A 21,473-nucleotide genomic window follows, 5' to 3' on the forward strand; every position below is an offset into this window, starting at 1 on the left:
TATCCTGAGATATGGAACGCTGCTCTAAAAAGGCTTCAGTCGTGTTTTGACAAAGGAGTCTAAGTTGCCTGGTTGTTTGTTCTCTGTGGATGTTTTGCAGTACAATTTCCTTTCAATTTGTTATGGATCAGGTCCCCATGTTCCATGTAACTTACAAAAGAACCACTGAAATGCAACTTGTCGTACTCGTTTTCCTTAGAACTACAGTAAAGCGGAATTGTGTTTTGAAACAATTATTTTTCCAGCTGCAGTAGATGTGCATCCCAGATCAGTGGACAAGTGTTTGTTAACAACTTTTAATAACACTAATATTGTGGTTAGTGCTTCATTTATAGGAGATAATTTCCAACGAAGGGCAACGCAATTGAATTTGAGTTTTAAAATCTGCAAAATTCAGGGAACTGGTCCAAATTGTATAGGTACACCCATAAATGAAATCCTATATAAGTGATCACAGTACCATTCTGTTGCTGCTTAAGCCTACCAGACCCAAAATTTCTTATGTGTAATTGGGGCATTTTCTGATGTCTCAGTGAATAAAACTAGACCAACCTTTTCTAAACATTCTGTTAGCCACATCTAACAGTTTATTGTCACTGTGGGCGCAATTCTAACCAACTTTCCAGCACTGATGTAGCTGTGCCAGTGTGGCATGCACTGCATCCTGCAGTGGGGAGGCAGTCAAGGGGGCCTCCTCATTGTAAGGGCACCTTACCTTGGGACTGCGCTGCGGCTAGGCCAGGGCTGGAAAATTGGTTAGGATTGCAACCTGTGTAATATATATTACAGGTCATGCCTCGTTATCCACTGGGGTTCCGTTCTAGAACCCTCAGTGGATAAAAAAATCAGTGGATACCAAATCAGTGGAAAAATAGCTTTAAAGACCCACTTCCAGGTTTCTTGCTGCTCCATTTTCACTCCAGGATGCATTATTATAGACACTTTGCCACATTCAGCCACTAGATGGGATGAATAATGGAATCTAGTGGAAAAATATAATTATTTAACAGTGTGAAGGTAAGAAATTGGATTTTGGTGCTTTTTACCATGTTACAAGGCATTTAAAGTTGGACCTCGCTATCAGTGGTGAGTCAAATCAGTGGATACCGAGGTCCCACCTGTATTATTACTTTATACATGGAGGCTGATGGGCAGTCCAGTCCTCTTGGGCCACTCTGCTGGTGGAATGCACATTCTGCAAGTGCTGACTGCTGTAAAGCAGCCATGAAGCATACTTCAGCATTGCGCAGAGCAGCATGCTGTGGGTGGGAAGGTTGGAGCCTTAATGTGAGGATTGCCAGATCACTGCCTACCTGCCAGAGCAAGTAAGCTAGTGTGGGAGGCAGGAGGGTAAAATGGGGCAGAGAGGTGGCAAAACTGGTCTGAGAGGGGGAGGATTAGGGCAGGGAGGCTGCTAGAGAGGTGAATCTGGCTGTTGTGGAGTGTGCCTTCTCAGCATGGCTGCGCTAGTGGGGGAGAAGGATTTAATTGAGCTGTACAGTCATTTTTTGAATGTAAAAATGGGTGAATTCTTAAGTGGAAGGAATTCTTCAGGTTTAAGGGATGCAGAAGTAAGTTAGAAATTCAGTACTGTGAGAGAAATCGAAGTCTGGTGCCTGATAGATTTTGTCTGTTCTTTTTTTTCCTTTGTCCAAGGTTTGCTATGTTGAGTCTGGAGTTTGACTACATGTGCCAGTATGACTATGTGGAGGTCCGAGATGGGGAGAGTGTTGATAGCAGGATAATTAAACGTTTCTGTGGGAATGACAGGCCTCCTCCAATCCGAAGTACAGGGCCCTCGCTCCATGTTCTTTTCCATTCAGATGGTTCAAAGAACTTTGATGGGTTTCATGCCATCTTTGAAGAGATCACAGGTAAATGGAATGAAAAAGAAGGAACATACTTTCTCAGGATCAATAACTTGATGTCATGATTCATTCATCCTTCTGTGTGCCACTAAATATGCTTTCTTTTTGGCTGAAAAGTGGCATATGAATATTTTGTTGTTAATAATTATAATGATTTGCAATGATACTTATACATGTAGGGAAAGGGAAGCTACAAAGTCCGCATATGCCTTGCTAATTTGAAGTTTCTCTAAACAATTTCATCTTTAATGAAGGAAGACGAAACCAGATTGACATTGCTGGTCCAATGAAGCATCATCTTAACTGTGCTGTTACTCTTGGAGGCATTTAAGTAGCTCTTTCATTTCATTACATCACCCCCTAGTTTACGCTGTTTACTAGTCCTAGTGCCGCAATTGGTTTTTTTCGGAAGCTGGAACTTTAGTGCATTGGGATCAGTATATGATTGAGATGACAAATGGGTACAATTTGGCTCCAGCCCATTTGGCTTGTCTCCGATATACTGCATATATTTTTTCTGTATAAATGGAGCTTATAGCTCAAAAGTGTCATACGTAAGGTTTGCGAGCAAGATGCACCCCCAGAAGCAATTTATGCGGCCCCTGTTATAACTGGGCTCTCCCAACATGATAATTGGGCTCTCTCATATCTTGAAACTATGAACAAGATTTGCACGTTTTCTTTTCTGTCATTTGCAGCTGATGAGTTTCTATGTGAAAAGAAAGTGCTTATTTCTGGCCATCGTCTATTTAACGATGTCACTTCCTGCTTAATAATGAAACTTCTGACCTTTAGCAGGTTCCATGAATATTCGTCCCATTACATGAAAAGAGTTTGACACCCCTGGCATAGCTAGTTCAGGCCAAGAGGGTGGGTTTTTTTGTTTGTTTTGACTGTTTGGGCGGGGGGAGGGGCAATCAAGGGTATACCCACACAAATGGAGAGTGTTCTTAGTGTCCATGATGAGTCAAACTCTCCATTTGCACAGATAAATACCCATGTCAGAAGTGGTGTGGTGGCCCCAATTTGCTTCCTCTACTATGGGTGTCCATGAAAGTTCTTCGCCTCCATTCTAGAAGAGTGTCATACAATCTGTATAAGGATCATTATTCTGAACCAGCAGGGGGTTTATCTCCTGTAAATGAGAGAGATTAGACTTCAGGTAGGAGAGCTTGCACCAGGAGCCATTTTGTGACTTCATTTTGCCCATGAAGAACAAAGATCTACTTCATCTTGTCTCTGTCCATTCTGGTGAGTGCCTGTCATGTTGCATAGCATCCACCTTTATGGAGGGGAGAGTGGAAGGAATCTAAGGTTGTTCTAGATAGGGATGTGCCTTGAATGTTAGGGATTTGCCTTCTGTCCAAGTTGAGCTCTCAGTCCAGTGGACCATACTGCTTCAAATGGGAAGCCTTGCTTTCTGCTTGATCTGCTACAAACATAATGGTTTCTCTCCTTATTATATAAAGTACAAACAGTTCAGTCCCTAGGACTGCTAGAAGCAGTGCTGTGGTAATGAAAGGGCCGCAAAGAAACAGAAGTCGGCTCCATGAAATTGAACTTGGTGTGGGGTATGTTGCAGCAAGAGGCCTCCCACATTCATGGGACTAACATATTCCTTACGGGGTTGGATGAATGGGGCTTGTTTCCTCTGCTCAGCAGGGGTCACTTAGTATTCCAACGCTGCCATCTACTTTTCTTTCCGCCCCATTTTTAGCAGTAATTATTTAGAGATTGGGGTGGTTGCTACTGCGGTAATAAATGCAGAGTGTGATGCAGAGGGCTTACAGTTTTAGAAGGAAGCTTTATTGTGTGTGCCTTATTGTGAGTCCGTCCTGGCCCAATGTGCAACTGAACTGAAAAGCTTTTAAAACGCTCTCTTTTGCAAAGCGTTAACCTGGCCACGGACACTGTTTATGGGAAAGAATGTGATTTGCATGGGGAGCGAAGAAGGTGCAGACTTGATGACCAGGCTGTGGGATGGAGAGGTCTGGCAGTCCCAAATTTCGCAAAATACACCAGTGTGAAATTCTTCCCTGTACAAAAACCTGGAGAGGTAGTGGAGATCGCTGTAACAAGATGAACAGAGTTTGCTTGACTGTTCCTTTTGTGCATGTTGTTAAGAACATGTTTAAGCACTTAAAGATGGTACAGTGGCCAAAAGGCAGTGGTTATATTCTAGGACAACCGCCCTAAGAATTCTTACTGGGAGGCCCTTTAAGGTCAACAGGACTAACACCTGAGTGTCCATGTTCAGGATCAAGCTATTGGAGCCTTTACAGCTGAATAAGAAAAATGCAGAAAAGGCTGGTGCTTTACCCACTAGTGTGTGAGGTATATATTGCACAGATAATCTTTAGGAGAATTCTTTTTCTTCCTGATATTTTTATTGCTGGGTGTGTTGTCCTTGCATCACCTCTGTTAAAAGCCTTTTCCAGTAGCTCACTGTGCACCAAGATCGCTTCACTGACATTTCGCAGGTGTTTGATCTCCATAGGCTCTGCCGCTGTAATTGCTACTCTCCAGTTACAGAGTTTGCTTTCTCCCATGCTCCTGCTCTATTGCTTTATTTCTGATTTCCTGAAATCATCATGGGCTATGTCATGGCTATGTCACACAGTTGATTCTGATCTATCTGAGATGCTCTTTTCCTCAGGGACCAGATAGTATATAAGACTCGGATAATGTAAATTTATTTTGGTTCTGGAGTGAGATGTTTGAGAAGGTTAGGTTATTCAGTGCCCAATTGCCTTTCATTGCTATGTGTTTGACCAAATATTGTTGACTGTAAAAAAAAGCAAAAGGCTTAGGGTCCAATCCTATTCAATTTTCCCAGTGCTGGTGCAGTCCTGCCATCAGGATATGCACTGCATCCTGAGGTGGTGGGGCTGTCACAGAGGCCTCCTCAAGGTAAAAGAATGTTTGGTTCTTTACCTTGGGGCTACATTGTGGCTGCATCCGCGCTGGAAAGTTGGATAGGATTGGGCCCATAGTGGGCCAAAAGACTGAGAAAGCAAAAGAATTTTAAGAATAACTTTTCATTCACGGTGCCTCACAACTATGTTGCAGTTTGCCTCATAGGAACATTCAATGAAATGCATGCTATACACATGTTATTAGCTAGCAGCGCAATCCTATCTCCCCCCCCCAAACCGGCACAAGTCCCTTGTACCAGCTCCCGAGTGTTGCGAATGTACCATAAAGCATGTTCACGGCTACTGAGGAGCAGGCTGGACCAGTGCATGGAAGTGTGCTGGCCCAGCGGAACCAGAGTAGCAGCGGGACTGTGTGAGTTTGTGGTGGTGGAAGTGAACCAGCATAGGGAGTGGGAGAGGGCAGAGGGAGGGAGGGAGGAACAGAGGCAGGGAGGGGGCATTTCTGGGCAGGAGAGAGTGGCCTGGGGAGCAGATGGGCCTGGGAGGGGGTGGGGCTGGCTGCAGTGGCTCAGGCTAGATCCCAACTCCGGCCCAGGCAGCGTTACTTGGGCTACTCAGATTTGCGCCCACAAAATCACAGGCACAGTTCTAAGTAGCCCATAGGGCTGCCTGGGGTGTTGCTTGGGGTAAGGGGACTGAAATCCCCTTATTCCAAGTTGCACCTTGGGCTGCATTAAACATGTGCTGGATATAGTGCAGGCCTGTCGGTCTGCCAGCACAGGTTAGGTCTGTACCTTAGGTTGGGTAATTACACTGAGATAAAAGGGTAAAGGAGATTGTTCTATGAAAAAAACTGAATCCTCATACTCTTTTTTTTTAGCTTGTTCTTCATCTCCATGTCTTCATGATGGAACCTGCGTCCTTGATAAAATTGGTGGCTACAGGTGTGCTTGTTTGGCTGGTTTTACTGGGAATCGCTGTGAAAGCTGTGAGTACAAGCACGATCAGAACTTCGGTGTTTTCAGTAGCTTAAATGCTGGGTAGGATTCCCATGTAAGATAGTTAGACTGATGGAGGAAGATAATTGGCTCACCATGACTTTAAAATAACAGATGCTTTGAAAGGATCTGAGCAAAGTATGCTAGGAAGCCTTTTACTGAAGCGAAGTTGAACTACTAGGTTGTAGAATGAATAACTGGTTATATTTACTCATAAGTTATTTTCTAACCTGTGGATTGGTCCCTTCATTTACAGTACTACTTGCCTATACTTGCAGATAGTCTACGGTCAATTTAAAATCTGTCCTAAGCAACCCAAAGAATGTTCACTTTTTAGAGCACTTCCACAAAGCTGAATTACAAAAAGTGATTGCAAATCCAAGGTCAAAGTCCTTGCTTTGGCACTGAGATTGCTCCAATCTATACTTGGTTTCCAGCTAGCCTGAAATTCAAAGAACTATATCGTACTAATTTCTTAGGGTCCTACTAGTTTCATTAGACAATCTAAAATCTTATCAGGAAAATGGAGTGGTACAAAAGTCTCGTTACCTAGGCCCTATCCTGTAAAGAAGGTGCAAAGCTATTTCCACCAATGTAGTGAGTGAACAGGTGGCTTTCCTTTCTTATTAGTCCTCTTTGTGTCGGCCTGGCTGGCCCCCCACATGTGCAATTTTGCTATGTGCAATGTGCAATAAAGAGCACCTTGGTGTATTGTCTGATGCCTGTTTATCAAGGGGCACTGAGAGGCCTTTTAGTGGTTATTCCACTTATATGGATCATTCTCTCCCTATTAAAGACCTTCCTAACCTGAGCATGTGTCAAAAATAGGAAATATTTCCTGTTTTAAAAATGTATGCTGGCTTTCAGTCACTAAGATTAAAAGCCATTTCTGCCCAATGCCACATATACGCAACAGGGATCAAATGTGTACACCTGTAGTCTGGGCAGAAATGGGTTAACTCAAATTAGAGAGAGATGTTACTAGAATGATTGAATTTTTTTGAATGTTTTGCATTTTCAGTGAAAAATAGTGTTACCAGTGGATCAGTGTTACCTGATTCTTTAGCACAGTGGTTCTCAAACTTTGTGTGGCTATAATGGTGTCCCCTGCCAAGTTGCAGCTTGTTTAACCCTTGAAGCACATAGCCTAATTTACCCTGCCAGTTGCACGAATTACCAGAAATTAGGTCACAGCCTACTGTTATGTCCTGAACCCACAGTTTGAGAACTCTGCTTTAGCATGCAACTTAGGGCGCAATCCTAACCAACTTTCCAGTATTGGCATAGCTGTGCCAGTGGGGCATGTGCTGCATCTTGCAGTTGGGGGGCAGTCACGGAGGCCTCCTCCAAGTAAGTAAATGTTGGTTCCCTTAGCTTGGAGATGCATTGCCCTTACCTTGGTGCTGGGAAGTTGGTTAGGATTGCGCCCTTAATGTAATAAAATTAGAATATCCTCCCTTCTACTATTCCTAGGAAGCGAAATAACATTTTTGCCATTTTTGTACTGGAGAAAAATCTTATGGGCTGTTTTTGTTGGTTGGTTTTTTTAAGGAGTGATCAGAACAAGATTTTAGAATTCAATATTGTTTTTCCTGTATCTCTTGTAAGAATCAGTGGTCACGGGCAATTCTAAAGGAGATGCCTCAATAACATATTTATGTGTTTTTTTTTCAAATTTTTCTTATATATCTGATTCTGAAAACAAGCCATATATTGTTGTTGAGTGCTTATCAAAGTGCCCATTTGTGACGGTGTAGGCTAGCCATTTTCAACCACTGTGCTGTGGCACACTGGTGTGCAGGTGTGCCGTGGGAGTTTGAGTGAGGGCCATTTACTAGTAGAGCCATTGGGGGATGTGAGCCCCCCACCAACAGCACAGTGTACCTTGTCAATTGCCAAAAAATTGATGGTGTGCCTTGACCATTTTAGTACTTTGTTAGTGTGCCATGAGACAAAAAAGGTTGAAAATCAGTGGTGTAGGCAATTCATGCACCTGCCATAGTGCTGTTCACATTAGACTGACCAATGTTTATCAGTTTTTGACAGTTGTGGGATTTATCACAGATAGAAGGTTTAGATAAAGAAAACCAGGCAAGGATGTCTCACTTTATTAGTCATGATGTGTCAGCATTTTTCAGGGCCAAATCCTGGGTGCCTAACAGAATATGGTTTTACTGGATGAACCATTAAAACACTTTAGGGTAAGAAGTCTAGCATGATCTGTCAAAAGCAGAATCTGGTTTTAATTCTGCCATTGCCAATACATGCATTCTGTGCAAGGGTTGATGAGATTGGATGCCAGGATGAAATATTGTGCTATAGTAATTGAAAAATGGCTGTTATTGTACAAAGTTGAAACATTCCTTGGCTGGTTGTGCAGGGGTAAAAAATTGCCCATCTTGCTAATCTAGTTAGTAGAAGTCCTTTTAGGTATGACTCAGGAAGATGTGGCTTTGTAAAATGATGGATTAATCCTGAACCTTTTCCAGATTCAGGGTCCAATCCTATCCAATTTTCCAGTGCCGGTGCAGCTGTGCCAATGGGGCGTACACTGCATCCTGTGTTGGGGAGGCAGTCACAAAGGCCTCCTCAAGGTATGGGAACATTTGTTCCCTTACATTGGGGCTGCATTGTGGCTGCACTGGAGCTGGAAAGTTGGATAAGATTGGGCCCTCACTCTCTTATTGATCTAGCCTTGAATCGTAGTATGAAAGACAGCAGCAACAGCTGGTACTGATGTCTAGGTGAACCTGTTAGTCATAAAAGCCTCAGGCATGTTCAATTCATAATGCACCTCCAGGTTGACTGTATACTTTGTCGACATCACACGTCCACTTGTGAGGGCATGACAGGTACCAAATGCCCAGTAGCTGGCAGTTGTAATTTGAACAGGAGTTCAGGACATGACAGTGAATGACCCTGTGGCGTCCTTTGTTTTTTATCACCTGTCACCTATGCATGAAAGCAATATTGTATACATGCAAAGATCTCCCAAAATTAATCAACATTCTCTTTAATGCACTTTATACAGATAACGCTCATGCACAGCCACTACATTTATCCCCACATGCATGCATCCACCACTACATACATTATGCCTCCCATTTACCCTGCAGTCACATATGCAATGCATTCTAGTCCTTGTCAGTCAACTTATATTTATCACTCTCTTTTCCATTTGTATTGACATGCCCCATCTGATTGCATCCTTAATTCTTACCTGCAGCATGGGTAGTTTGTGGGAGATTTTACCTTTAATTTTACTGAATTGTTCACAGTTCCTGTTGTACATATCTACATGATTTTTTTAGGCTGCACTGACAGGTGCATAGATTTATCCCCAAATCATTCAGTGGTGGTGGTGGTGGGGGTATTTTGGCTCTGCAGTGTAAATTCTACAATATAAGAACATTATGGCAAAGTTTTTTTTTCCCCATCTTGGCTTCAGGGGAACATTTTAATAATCTTTCCTTGGCCTTGCCAAAAGAAGCATAAGCATTTTTCTGGAAAATACATTGGGAAACTTTGGAACTGCAACAGAAGGCACCTATCTCTGGACCAGATCAGACGGAAAGCTCTTCAGCCTCTCCAGACAGAGAGCAAAGTCCAAAGTCCAGCTGAAATGTCTGCGTGACTTCCTCTTTGCCGACAATGCAGCTGTCACCGCCCACTCTGCCAAAGATCTCCAGCAGCTCATGCACTGTTTTAGCAAGGCCTGCCAAGACTTTGGACTGACAATCAGCCTGAAGAAAACACAGGTCATGGTTCAGGAGTGGACTCACCTCCCTGCATTACAATATCTGCACACAAACTGGAGGTTGTCCATGACTTTGTGTACCTTGGCTCAACGATTCCAACAGTCTTTCTCTCAATACCGAGCTAAACAGACGCATCGGCAAAGCAGCTACCACATTTTCCAGACTCACAAAGAGAGTATAGTCCAACAAGAAGCTGATAGAACATACCAAGATCCAGGTCTACAGAGCTTGCGTCTTGAGTACACTTCTGTACTGCAGCGAGTCATGGACTCTTCACTCACAACAGGAGAAGAAGCTGAACGTTTTCCACATGCGCTGCCTCCGACACATCCTCGGTATCATCTGGCAGGACAAAGTTCCAAACAACACAGTCCTGGAACGAGCTGGAATCCTCAGCATGTGTACGCTGTTGAAACAGAGACGCCTGCATCAGCTTGGTCATGTCGTGAGAATGGGCGATGGTTGGATCCCAGAGGATCTCCTCTATGGAGAACTTGTGCAGGGAAAGCGCCCTATGGGTAGACCACAGCTGCGCTACAAGGATATCTGCAAGAGGGATCTGAAAGCCTTAGGAATGAACCTCAACAGATGGGAAACCTTGGCCTCTGAGCATTCTGCTTGGAGGCAGACTGTAAAGCATGGCCTTTCCCAGTCTGAAGAGACACTTTGCCAACAGACTGAGGCAAAGAGACAATGAAGGAAGGCCCATAGCCAGGAAGACAGACCAGGGACACACTACACTTGCTCCCAGTGTAGAAGGGATTGTCACTCCTGAATCGGCCTTTTCAGCCACACTAGCCGCTGTGCCAGAACTACCAATCAGAACGCGATACCATAGTCTTTCGAGACTGAAGGTTGCCAACAACAAACATTGGGAAAATGATAACAACATAAAATTATATTAATTTTGTCTCATAGAGCCGAATCATGAACTGACAATCATCTCAGCCTGAAGGTTTTAAAAATGCAGTCAGGAAGATACTTGAATCACATTTCTCTTCAGAGCTTTCTATGAAGAAAGGCTGTAGTTTTTCACCAGCCACATCCTGCCAGTATGAAATTGTTTCCTGACAGTTGAAAGTAAGAGCTTTCGGAATTCAGAATGTGCTTGTGAGCTTTTAAAAATTGGGCCCAAACTCAATTTTAATGCAACTTCCTCACTGAATTTAATAGTTATGACACTGATTTAAAAAAAAAATCTGGTCTCCCTGATGTGCTGGATGAAAAACTGAAAATGTGTCTTTTTTCCCAAATAAAATAGGGATTTTTTTACACTGCAATCATATGCATGCCTACTCAGATAAAAGTCCTGTTGAATTCAGTGGGACTTACTCCCATGTAAATGTGCATAGGATTAAAGCCTAAGACTAAATAATTTAAATGTGATCCAGAATCTTCTACACTAAACTACTTACACAGATTTAATGATCATGACTTTCCTAAGCGTTTCTGGAAATTGTAGGTTTGTGATAGGTCAAAGAATCATGTATTAGTAATCCTTAGCGCCATGACTAGGGTTGCCAGGTTAGATGCATATAAAAACCTGAGATTTCTGAGGTGGGACCTTGTCAGATGGGAGCTGCCTCATCCTTTGGGGGCAGTTCTACATCTAGGGGCTTGGGAATGACATCTTGCAACTCCAAAGGGTTCAAAGACAACACACAAAGGGTACAATCCTAACCAGGTCTACTCAGGACTAAGTTCTATTTTGTTCAATGGGGCTTACTCTCAGGAAATTGTGGTTAGGATTGCAGCTTAAGTCCCATAAGAATGTTAGTGCAGGGTTTTATTGCATATTACCATCTCTGGGGAAAGGGGAGTGCAATGAGGAATCTTTAGCTGCCGGTGGGAGGTACCTTTAGAGTCAATGTCCATGAGATAGTGTTGTTTGGCCATCTTTCCCTACAGTCCTCCCACCTTCCCTTCCCCTTTTCACCTGTTTCTTAAAGTTTCCCACCAGCCCCACACTATGTTGTGACTGCCAGAAGCAGTGAAGCAGCCAATATCTTGAGGAACTCCAATGTTCGGGAACCAGGTCATCACCAGGCCTTGATCAGCTAACTGCTTTCCCTCTGTGTCCAGTCCAGAGAGGCCACAGCTCACAAAGACCAAATTCAGTCTGAGCTTATGTTACCTGTGCTAAGATGGGCTTGTAGGAAGTGATCAGAATCTAGCTCTTATACCCTTTGACTTCCCTTGTGTATTGGAATTGCGGAAGATATTACCGGGGAGATAGGGTGTGGTGTCCACAGTGTCCCTTGCTCTGAGTAAATGCAGGATTAAAGCCCAGGTGGTAGCTGGAGGTGTGCTGCACAGCTGCAGCCACTAGAGCATAAGGAGATCCCTCAGGTATATAGGGAGCACCTGAGGCAGAAAGGGTTTGGTGGGTTTTGAAGGAGTGCAGGTTGGAGGTAGGAGAGGAGACTGACTGACTTGGTTTATGGAATTGGGAATCAGACTGGATTGTGACTGGACTTTGGCTTTGGACTTTGATTTGGATACCCTGATGGATTGGACTGACCTACCTGGAACCTGACTTTGGATTGTAACTTGGCTTATTGGCAACTCTGATTGATTGGGCTGGTTTACAAGGCCCAGTGGATTGGGATTTGGCAAAACACCTTGGCTCTGCATTTCTGTAATAGGGTCCCAGGACCATACTAGCCATTGTGTTCCCTCAGGTTCACCCGTAAGCTTACGCCTCTAGAATGCAAAGATGATATTTGTTCCTGAAGGACCCAGGCCCTCTCTTCTGCTTCCTCCCCAGTCATCCTCCAAGGTTTCCTGGGGCTTATGACTTTTGCTCTCCTTCTTTTTTCCCCTGCCTGGGACTTCTTATGCCCTGGTCTTTCCTCTCCTGCAGCTGCTACCCTACCACTCCTGTGTGGAACCTTGTCCACCTGACTTCCATGTCTGCCCTTTTCTTTGGCTAGCTAGCACAGCCATATAATGCAATTTCCAGAGACGGCCTGATCTGTGAGTGGAGTATTAACACTGTAATGAACAGGCAATTGGCTCTTCATTGTAGTAGTGGCTTGCCAACATTTGGGCCACAAAGATTAGGGAATTGTCTACTTTCTTTAATCTGATCTTATTGTTAAAGCAGATTTGCTGGGATAGTTTTCAGCCCAATTAGCTCATCAGTCTCAATTCTAGGTGTAACTAAAACAATTGGAAGCCACAGATGGCCATCTTCAATCACTGCTATGACTGCAGCTGAGCAGCCACTTCATCACTTATAAGTAAGCTGAATTGGTATTTAAAGGGGGTCAGCTGGATTGCTCTGCTGACACTGATCATTAATACAACTGTACGTGAATTGGGCAGCTGCTTGTTCCGTGCAGACTTGAATCTATTTCAATCATGTTGTGGAATTTATGTGGAGTGCATGGAAATAAATAACAAAAAAGTCAGGATGACAGACCTGTTCTGTGATTTTAAATTTTTCACAAGTTCATGCCATCCTTCCTCCAAGGAGCTCAGGATGGTGTACATAGTTCCTCCCCTCTTTCTGAAAATAAAACCATTCTGAAAGGCAAAACCTCAGAATCTTTCCCAATCAACATGGGTGTACTTATTAATGCTGAATTTCTATCATTAAAAAAGAGGCACTGGCAGGATTGTCAGGCTGTGGCCTGGAAAACAGTTCCACCCAAGACCTACTGAGGTGGCATGTCAGGTGCTGCCTCTCTTCCTAAATGCTTTTTCTCTTATTGAGCCTCCTCCCCACCACTCCAATGAAGAGGAGAGTGGTGGATTCCAGTGTCAGAACAGCCCTCCACTCTTCCCTTCTCCACACCTGCACTTCTCCTCCATTCCCTTTTTCCCTGTCAAATCTGGGGAGAGGGAGGCAGCGTGGCAGGGGTAGGTGGATAGAGACTAGTGGCAGGTTCCTCCTGCCAATCTGCTGACTGAGGAAACCACTTCAGGACCCAATCTTATCCAACTTTCCAATGCCTGTATAACCACAATGCAGCACCAAGGTAACAAATGTCCCCTTACCTTGAGGAGACCTCTGTGACTGCCTCCCCACCACAGGATGCTGCACACACCCCATTGGCATGCCTGCTCCTGCACTGGAAAATTGGATAGGATTGGGCCCTCCATTGGCCAGCTGACCTTGGAAGTGCCAGTCTTTGAGTGTAGTTAACTCACTGCTGTGCAGGTGGCCATGATGGTGCTGGCTTCAGGAAAGTTCTACTCACCAGGTGAGTGGATATGTGTCAGATTGCAAGGTCAGTGGCTCCTAGAGAAGAAGGAATACAGAGAAAGAGCTGTGCATACAGCCTTGTGTGGTGACGGCATGGCAATTTACTTGGACTCAGAAGACACCCAGATGTAAGGCAACAGAGTGGGAGTTATCAGCCCTGTGCTTGATTTTCTACTATGCAGAAAGAAGGATGAACACAGAAACCTGACAGGCCTCTGGAACGAAGAGGAGCAGTGGCCAGTCAGATGGAAAGTTATTTCGTAAAACTACAACAACATGAAGCGACTGCAGCCGAAGAAAGGAAGGAAAGAAGAAAACTGACAACAAACCAAAGCAAGATGGTTAGCCCAGAGTAAGGGGAGGGCTTGGTTTGCCTGGATTGCCCCCCTTCTCCATTGGCCTGGTTCTGCCCTGCTGTGCTCCACCCTCTGCTGGACCCCACATCAGAAGCTTCTTTCTCTGGCTTGAGGAAGGATGAGAAAAGGCTGTTAGCCAAACTGACCTGCAGGCCGGGGGACGGGGGGAATGGAACATTTTTCCAATGCCAGATTTGTCAATCAAACTTTGAATATAAAAGCAAAGCCTTGCTACTAGACTCCCAAATAGAATATTTTTTTTAGTACTTTATCACAAGTCCACCCCACCCGGATTCTGATTTGACCCCTCAGAAGTAAGGAATCCAAGATCTGAAAATCTTTAAAATGTTTCTTTCTTGTTTGCATTTTTGACCCCTCTTCTGTAGGCACAGAGTCCCTTCTCAGCCTCATTGGGACTGGGCTCTTCTACCCGCCCCACCATCCCTTTAAATTTGTGCTATTTTCCTTTCATGGGACTGAGGATTCTGGCTCAGTAGGCCTCCCATGAGCCTGCTGGCCTTTGAAGCAAGGGATTTGACCCCTTTTTGCTTTGAGACTTCCTGCCACCTTTGTCTGAAACAAAGCCTAGCAAGCTCAAGTCCTTGAGTAAATGCTGGGATCTCGTATTGAATAGGGAATTCATTGCCTCGATCCAAGTCCCATTTCTTTTTTGATTTCTCAGTCTCTGTTGCCAGCCCTGTGCTATTTATCCTGCATCCTAATGAAGGGGGCTCCCTTGATCGAAACTGTGGTGTACTGTATGCCATCACTACCAGTGTTAGATAATGTTGGTGCCAGCCCCAGTTTTCTTTGGATTGGACCTTCGAAAGCCTCCTCTCAGTTTTCCTCTATTGTGGCTGTACTTGACTCCTGCCCACTATCATTGCTCAGGGTTTTAGTAAGACAGTTCTTCAGTCTGTCTTTGTTTTTATTGGCTGATTCAATTTAAAAGGGACTTCCTTGCAGTCTATGGCAGCAGTAGCAATCAAGATGATTGTTCCCAAGAGGATAATGAACGTGGAATTTTTAAAAAGCAAAAACCAAAACCAGGGACAAATTTTTGAAAAGTTAAGATATTGGAGGTATTTTTGTACAGTAAGTATTAAAGAAAGAAACGTTGCAGAAATGCATGGTTTCAGGATGCTTCCTTCCTACAATTACCTAGAATTATCGTTTGGAATACCAAGAGCCAAACTAAACATGTGCACAAATGCATGCTCTAGAGGTGTGCTTGGAACTGTAATCTCCTGTTTTCTTTTCAAAATTGCCATTGCAGGGAAGGAATCCCAGTCAGAACTGGGGGTTTAGGAAAGGAAGATTCATTTTTTCCCCAGTACCCTGTTTTCATTCAGTAAATTGGCTCTCTGGAGCAGACATTTTGACCAGGATTCCTCCGCAATCCTCCCTAACTTAACTGTTTGAGGGTGCAATCCTAACCAACTTTCCAGCACTGGCATAGCTGTGCCCGTGGGGCACGTACTGCATCCTGCATTTAGGGGGCAGTCATAGAGGCTTCCTCAAGGTAAGGCAATGTTTGTTCCCTTACCTTGGAGTTGCATTGCCTTTATGTCAGTGCTGGAAAGTTGGTTAGGATTGTGACCGTAAAGGTAAAAAAGGAACGTCACTTGGAAGCATGCCTTTATGCATTTGCGTGCATGTCTAGTTTGACCATGGGTAAGTGCAAAGAGATTAAACTAAGGGCGCAATCCTAATTTACCCCAAGGGCAGTGGCCTAGGTGTGCTGGCATAGTGTAGGCCGTATCCAGAGGCTACAGTTGTGCTGCATCCAAAGGTGGTGGGGCAGTTGGCTGATGTAAACACCAAAGGAGATGGAGGGAAAAGGTACACAGCGTCTGGGGTGTGCTGGCGCAGTGTCTGGGGCGCGTCAGTGCAGCACCTGCCAGGCGACCAAGCCCGAGTGTCCCTGGCAACCAGTCATGTCACGGCCAGGAGGAGAACAGGAGTGGGGCATGGACAGTCTGCAGGCCCACCTCCCACACCCACCACATACCGCAGCAGGGCACCCTGGGCCTCTGGGCATCTGGAGGAGATGGTGATGGCATTAGCTCCCCAGGGCTGCTGCCACTGCTGTCTCCATGTCAGAACCTGTGTTGGGGCAGGCTGCTGGCAGGGTGCCTCACACACTCTCATCACAGGGCTGGCGGGGATGCAATACTAGGGTGCTGGTGCGGGCATGTGCAGGCTGCCGTACACAGGCATGTGCATGCTGCTGCCCATGGGGACGGTGTGGTGGGGCAGCAGCTGCCTCAGCAGCTCATGTGGCCATTCCCTCGTGTATCACGAGGAGGAGGCGATTGTTTTCCTGCACAGCTCCCAGCAGGTCAACACATGGTGTTCTCCCCCTGGACTGGCACCTCATTGGGCTGTCAGTCTCCACATCCTCTTCCCCCTAGCTACTTTTTCTACACAGGGGGAAAAATACTGTACAGGTGCACTTGTAGCGTGTAGTATGTAGTGTGGCACTACTTCGAGGAGAGGAAGCAGTGAATGGATTCCAAAAAATGGCTTACATGAATTCCATGTAGTAAAATTACTCTAAGCAACTGTGGGAGTAAGAACAAAAAAGGAATTCTTACTTAAGAGGGGTCCTTAGGTGCACATAGAAACACCTACGTTTGCAAACAAGCGATTAAATATGGTTTAATTCAGGTATCAGAATACTCTGTGTCTTTGGGAAGGCGCTTGGCATGCAATTGTATGTTCTCTGCTGCCCTGAGCAGCTACTGTGCATTGCTGGAGAGGAGCTGCAAACGCTGGCTGGCAGAGGGCATGCTTGTGGGGAAAGGATGAGGAGGATCTCTGGCAAGGCTGGACAGCACATTGTACGCACATAGAATCCCTTTTCACCTGCCCTTAGCATGTGAAAACGGGTGCAGATATATATCTCTGCCAGGATTAAGAGCCCAATCCTAGGTATGTCTACTCTGAAGTAAGTCTCGTTCTAGTCAATGGAGCTTACTTCCAGGAAAGTGCCTAGGATTGCAGCCTAAGAGCCCAATCCTATGCATGTCTACTCAGAGGTCCACTTTAGTGAATGGGGCTTAGGGTTAGCCCCTGGACTGGCCATGTTGGGCCTGATAGGCCAGCTCTGAGTAAAACTCGGACTTCAGGGCCTTCCACTTGCCTCAAAACTGGCCTACTGTGCAATTGGAACCATACAAGTGCATGGCATGCCCAATCGCCTGCCACGCTGCCCTGTTGGGGATGTGGTGCTGACCATCAGGGTAGGGAGATGGGGGCTCCTGGAGACAGTGCAGACAAGCATTCCAGCAGCCTCTGGGGTGTGTCAGGCACCCAGCCATTTTCCGCCAGAGTATCCCTTTGGCATGCAGTGACAACGTCATCGCATGCCAAGGGGCAATGGGCATGCCATTGTCACTGGCACGCCTGTGGAGCATCACAACCCAGCATGACGAAGTGGCGCAACAGCCCTCACCCGGGCATGCAACCAGCATTCCCCCGCCACAAAGGTGGCCCCAGCCCTGGGTGGGGTGTTTGTGTTTTTTGTGTGTTTGTGTGTGCTAGGAGTGCTCCCCACCACCTAAGCCCCCCCCTTGAGAGGACAGGGTGACGTACCCCAGGCCATGCACCCTGTTCTCTGTGGGAATGTAGGCCCTGGTGTCGGGCTTTTATGGGGAGGCAGGTGCATTGGGATTGGTTGCCAGAGTTGGGCCATATGCTAATCTTGTCTGGCCAGGGCAGTGGCTGAGCCGGTCTGTGGCTGCTGAGTGTTTTCCCCGCTGTAGGCACTTGCATGGACTCCTATGGGTCTCCTCGAATCTGCGCCACCTCCGTCGTTGACGCAGCGACCATCAGCATCTGGGGGGCGTGTCTGCCTGGGAAACAGGGCTGGCACACCCTTGGAACAGCCCTAGCGCTGGGAGTCCTGCGTCGGCGCAGCGCTTCTCCTGAGTTGCACCGGCCCAGAGCCTGGGAGGGTGTTTGTGCCAGCGCCCGTGGTGTGCCAGATGGTTATGCTGCCGCTCCGCCTGTGTACCTACAGTTGCGCCAGTGCTTCTGTCGTTCTGCCAGCACAACTGCAGGTTAGGATTGCACCCATACTCTCTAACAGGGTCAGCACCACTTTGTGCTGGTGCTTGAGGTAAATCATCCCCATAGTGTACTGGGCTCCCAAAACTTTTTGGGTGATCATATAGTGTCACCTCCTCCCTCTTCTACACTTGGAGCAAAAGGAGAGGTGCTTCTGCTATTGAAGCAATTCGTCCCCTTCCAAACAGTCAATGGACTTTCTCCCAAAGACCCCAGAGTCATCTCAGGGGCCTGGGGGAAAGCCCATTGGCAGTTAGGGGGAGGGGAAGAGATTGTAGGGGGATTGGCGGTAATACAGGGACCTTTGACAGATGCTCCTATTTGCAGGCAGGGGTTTGTCAACTTATTTGCACCACCACTGCCACTGAGAACTGGTTGTCTAGGGCCCAAATGGGCTCTCAGGTTGTTGTGTATGGATGTGAGCTCTTGGGCCACCCACTCTTCTCCTTCACAATTGGCAGGGGAAATAGCTTGTTTTTCAGTAAGTGAATGAGCAATTCATAGTAGGATAGGAAGCAATGAACTAAGGGAATATGGATGCCTTTGATGTAGGGAGTGTTGCAAGTTGACTGTGCATTACATTGCTAACAAGAGTAAATTACTAATTGGATGAACAAGAGAAACCAAAATTAGGACATTTGAAGATATGAAGACAAGGATGGACACATAGAAGATTGTGGATGAAATCTGGCAATTAGATGGAATCTCCTCCTGCCCCAGTTGATCTACCATTTATTTACCTTAAAAAGATATTTTAGGCCCAGGAACATTCTTCTTAGAAGAATGAGGGAAGAAGAAAATGTTTCTAATCATCTCAGAGCCCAATTCTGAGCTACCTGGTGCACGGGGCTGCCACATTGCTGAAAATGGCTGCCACGGCTTCCTAACCACCTCAGGCAGCTCGCAGCAGCTCCTCGGGGGAGGGGGACATTTGTCCCCTTCTCCCGGGTAAGGGAAGTAGCCCCGCAATTTGGCTACTTGCTTCTGCGGTGGTTCTTGAGCCGGCACAGAATCAAGGAATCCTGTGTCGGCCGCAAGAACCAACAAGGGGTTCAGGATCTGGTACAGCTGAGCTCCGCCGATCCTTCCCTCCCTCCTGCCCCGCTCACACCCCCCACTTCCGCCATGCTCCGGAATACCTATGTTAGCCCACTGGCCAGTCTAGCTAATTAGTGCCCCTACTGTACGAGCTGTGCTTCCAGGAATTTATGGCACTTGGCGCATCCATGCAATCCTACTGCTATCCTTTTCTTTTGAGCTTCTTGCCCACAAACTGAGAATATGAATGTAATTTATATATTTAAAATATTTGTGTCTGGCCTTTCCCCTCCTAGATATAAATGATATTTAAGGTCTGAAAGCTATAGTGGATCAGCAATAGAAGAATTCTTTGACTTCTTGGCATTATATAACATAAGGTATATTGCTTAATATATTACATGACTATCCAGAAGGGAAATTGGTCTAAAAGGCAGATGGAATTAGTGAAACTATGGAAAGTAATGTATGCAGCTGGAAATGTAATTTGGCAAATCTGATTATCCCAAATACCTCATTTGCCAAAACCTTATTTTTATTGGCAGCAAGAAAGATTAAGTTCAAAATTTGGTTTTTGGAGCCAGGCAAAATGATGCAGAGGGAAGACCACAAGTTCCATTTGTAGCTCTGCCACTGACTGACCATGTGGCCTTGAATTGTCATGTGGTGGCTTTGTCCGCATCTGTGAGAGGTGGAGGAGGATAATAAAAATGTGCATTTTTTAAAAATAACTACTATGATGATCAATGGACTCCGTTCATAGACTGTAAAATTGTTTCTGGGCAAAGAGATATGCTTGCAGCTCATCTGAAACACCATTGATTTTAGAGCTCTGCGTTTACATTGTTAAATAAGAAGTAAATTCATTCTTGTTCAATAATTTAGCATAAAGCACGTATGAGAAGTCCTGCTGGAACAGGTCAAAGGTCTAGCTAGCCAAGTATTCGGTTTCCCATAGCGGCCAGCTAGATACCTCTGGGAAGCACAAAGGCAGAAGATGAAAGTTTACTCCTCTCACACCATTGCTTCCCTGGAGCTTGATATACAAAGATGCATCAGCCCTAGATCTGGAGTTAGCCTATAGCCATCATGACTAGTAGCCACTGAAATACTTTGACCTCCATAAATTTGTCTAATCCCCTTTTAAAGTCATCTAAGCTAATGACCATCCCCACATCTTGAGGCAGAAAATTCCAATGGCTAATTATGCACATGTCCAACTGAAACCTTCCACCGAACAGTTTTCATTAGATTAGCCCTGGTTCTAGTGCTGTGAAAGACGGAGAAAAACTTTTCTCTGTTCACTTTCTCCACACTATGCATTCTTTTATATACGACACATGTTATAATACACCATTGTTTTAATGAACCAAAGTGCCAAACCACGGTTTGCAGTTTTCGTTAGAAATGACTTTGCAAACTGAGTTGTGGGGTAACCATGGCTAACAGTGTCAATGTTTCAGATATCAAGGTTAGCAAGAATGCTGGTGAACATATACTGAGCAGTTATTGCAATAAGTTAGAGAGGGAAGGAATAGGGTGATGTCACAAGTGCATGGAACACTTCCAGATATTTGTTCACAGTTAGGCAACTGGACAGCATTATATCTGCACCAAGTCACTGAGTTTCATGGCTGAATTTGAACCCAAGTCTTCCAGTTCTTAGTCTTCCTGCTACAACTCTAACCATAGTTGTATGCAGAACAGAAAGGGTGGGGAACTGATCATGGGAAAAGAGGGAGATGGGAAGAGTGCATGAGCTTGAGAAGGGAGGAGGAGGAAAGAAGGGAAAGGAGCATGAGAGCTCATGAGACACTCTCAATCACCTGTACCACTACATCTGCACAGGACCACTAGGCAGCCTTGTCCCAGTCACATTGTATTGGGCTCGCCTATCTCACAGCATGTCACATTGCACTGAGGTCTGAGATGCAAATATGATAAAGGTGTCTGGTGTCTTTACTGGGGTGTGTGAGCATAAATAGAATGCTAGAAGCAGGGAGGTGGCAACAAGATCCAAGTATCTTGTGGTCTTGTTTGTGCTCCCGGAGGCATCTGGTGGGCTGCTGTGACATACAGGAAGCTGGACGAGATGGGCCCTGGGCCGGATCCAACAGGGCTCTTCTAATGTTCTTATGATTAATTATTATAATGGTAACAAAGAAAATATTACCCTTGATTTTCATTCATGTAATTTCTCATTCAGCTGTTATGTGTTGTGGTAGAGCCACAGGAAGGAAAGATGTAGAACGGTGAGGATCTTTACAACGTCGATTTGGCCTAGTCTTATCGAACGGG

General features: G+C 45.4%; 1 protein-coding gene across 1 annotated transcript in view; it reads left to right on the forward strand.

Annotated features, from left to right (window-relative positions):
• Positions 1 to 21,473, forward strand: part of PAMR1 (peptidase domain containing associated with muscle regeneration 1) — a 77,279-nt gene that overhangs the window by 33,843 nt on the left and 21,963 nt on the right. Inside the window, exons 5-6 of the mRNA XM_066635909.1 lie at positions 1,657 to 1,874; positions 5,625 to 5,732. Of these exons, the coding sequence (XP_066492006.1) occupies positions 1,657 to 1,874; positions 5,625 to 5,732 (326 nt within the window). The remainder of the gene's footprint in view (positions 1 to 1,656; positions 1,875 to 5,624; positions 5,733 to 21,473) is intronic.

This window comes from Tiliqua scincoides, chromosome 1 (assembly GCF_035046505.1).
Source record: "Tiliqua scincoides isolate rTilSci1 chromosome 1, rTilSci1.hap2, whole genome shotgun sequence".
In the NCBI taxonomy this organism is placed as follows: Eukaryota; Metazoa; Chordata; class Lepidosauria; order Squamata; family Scincidae; genus Tiliqua; species Tiliqua scincoides.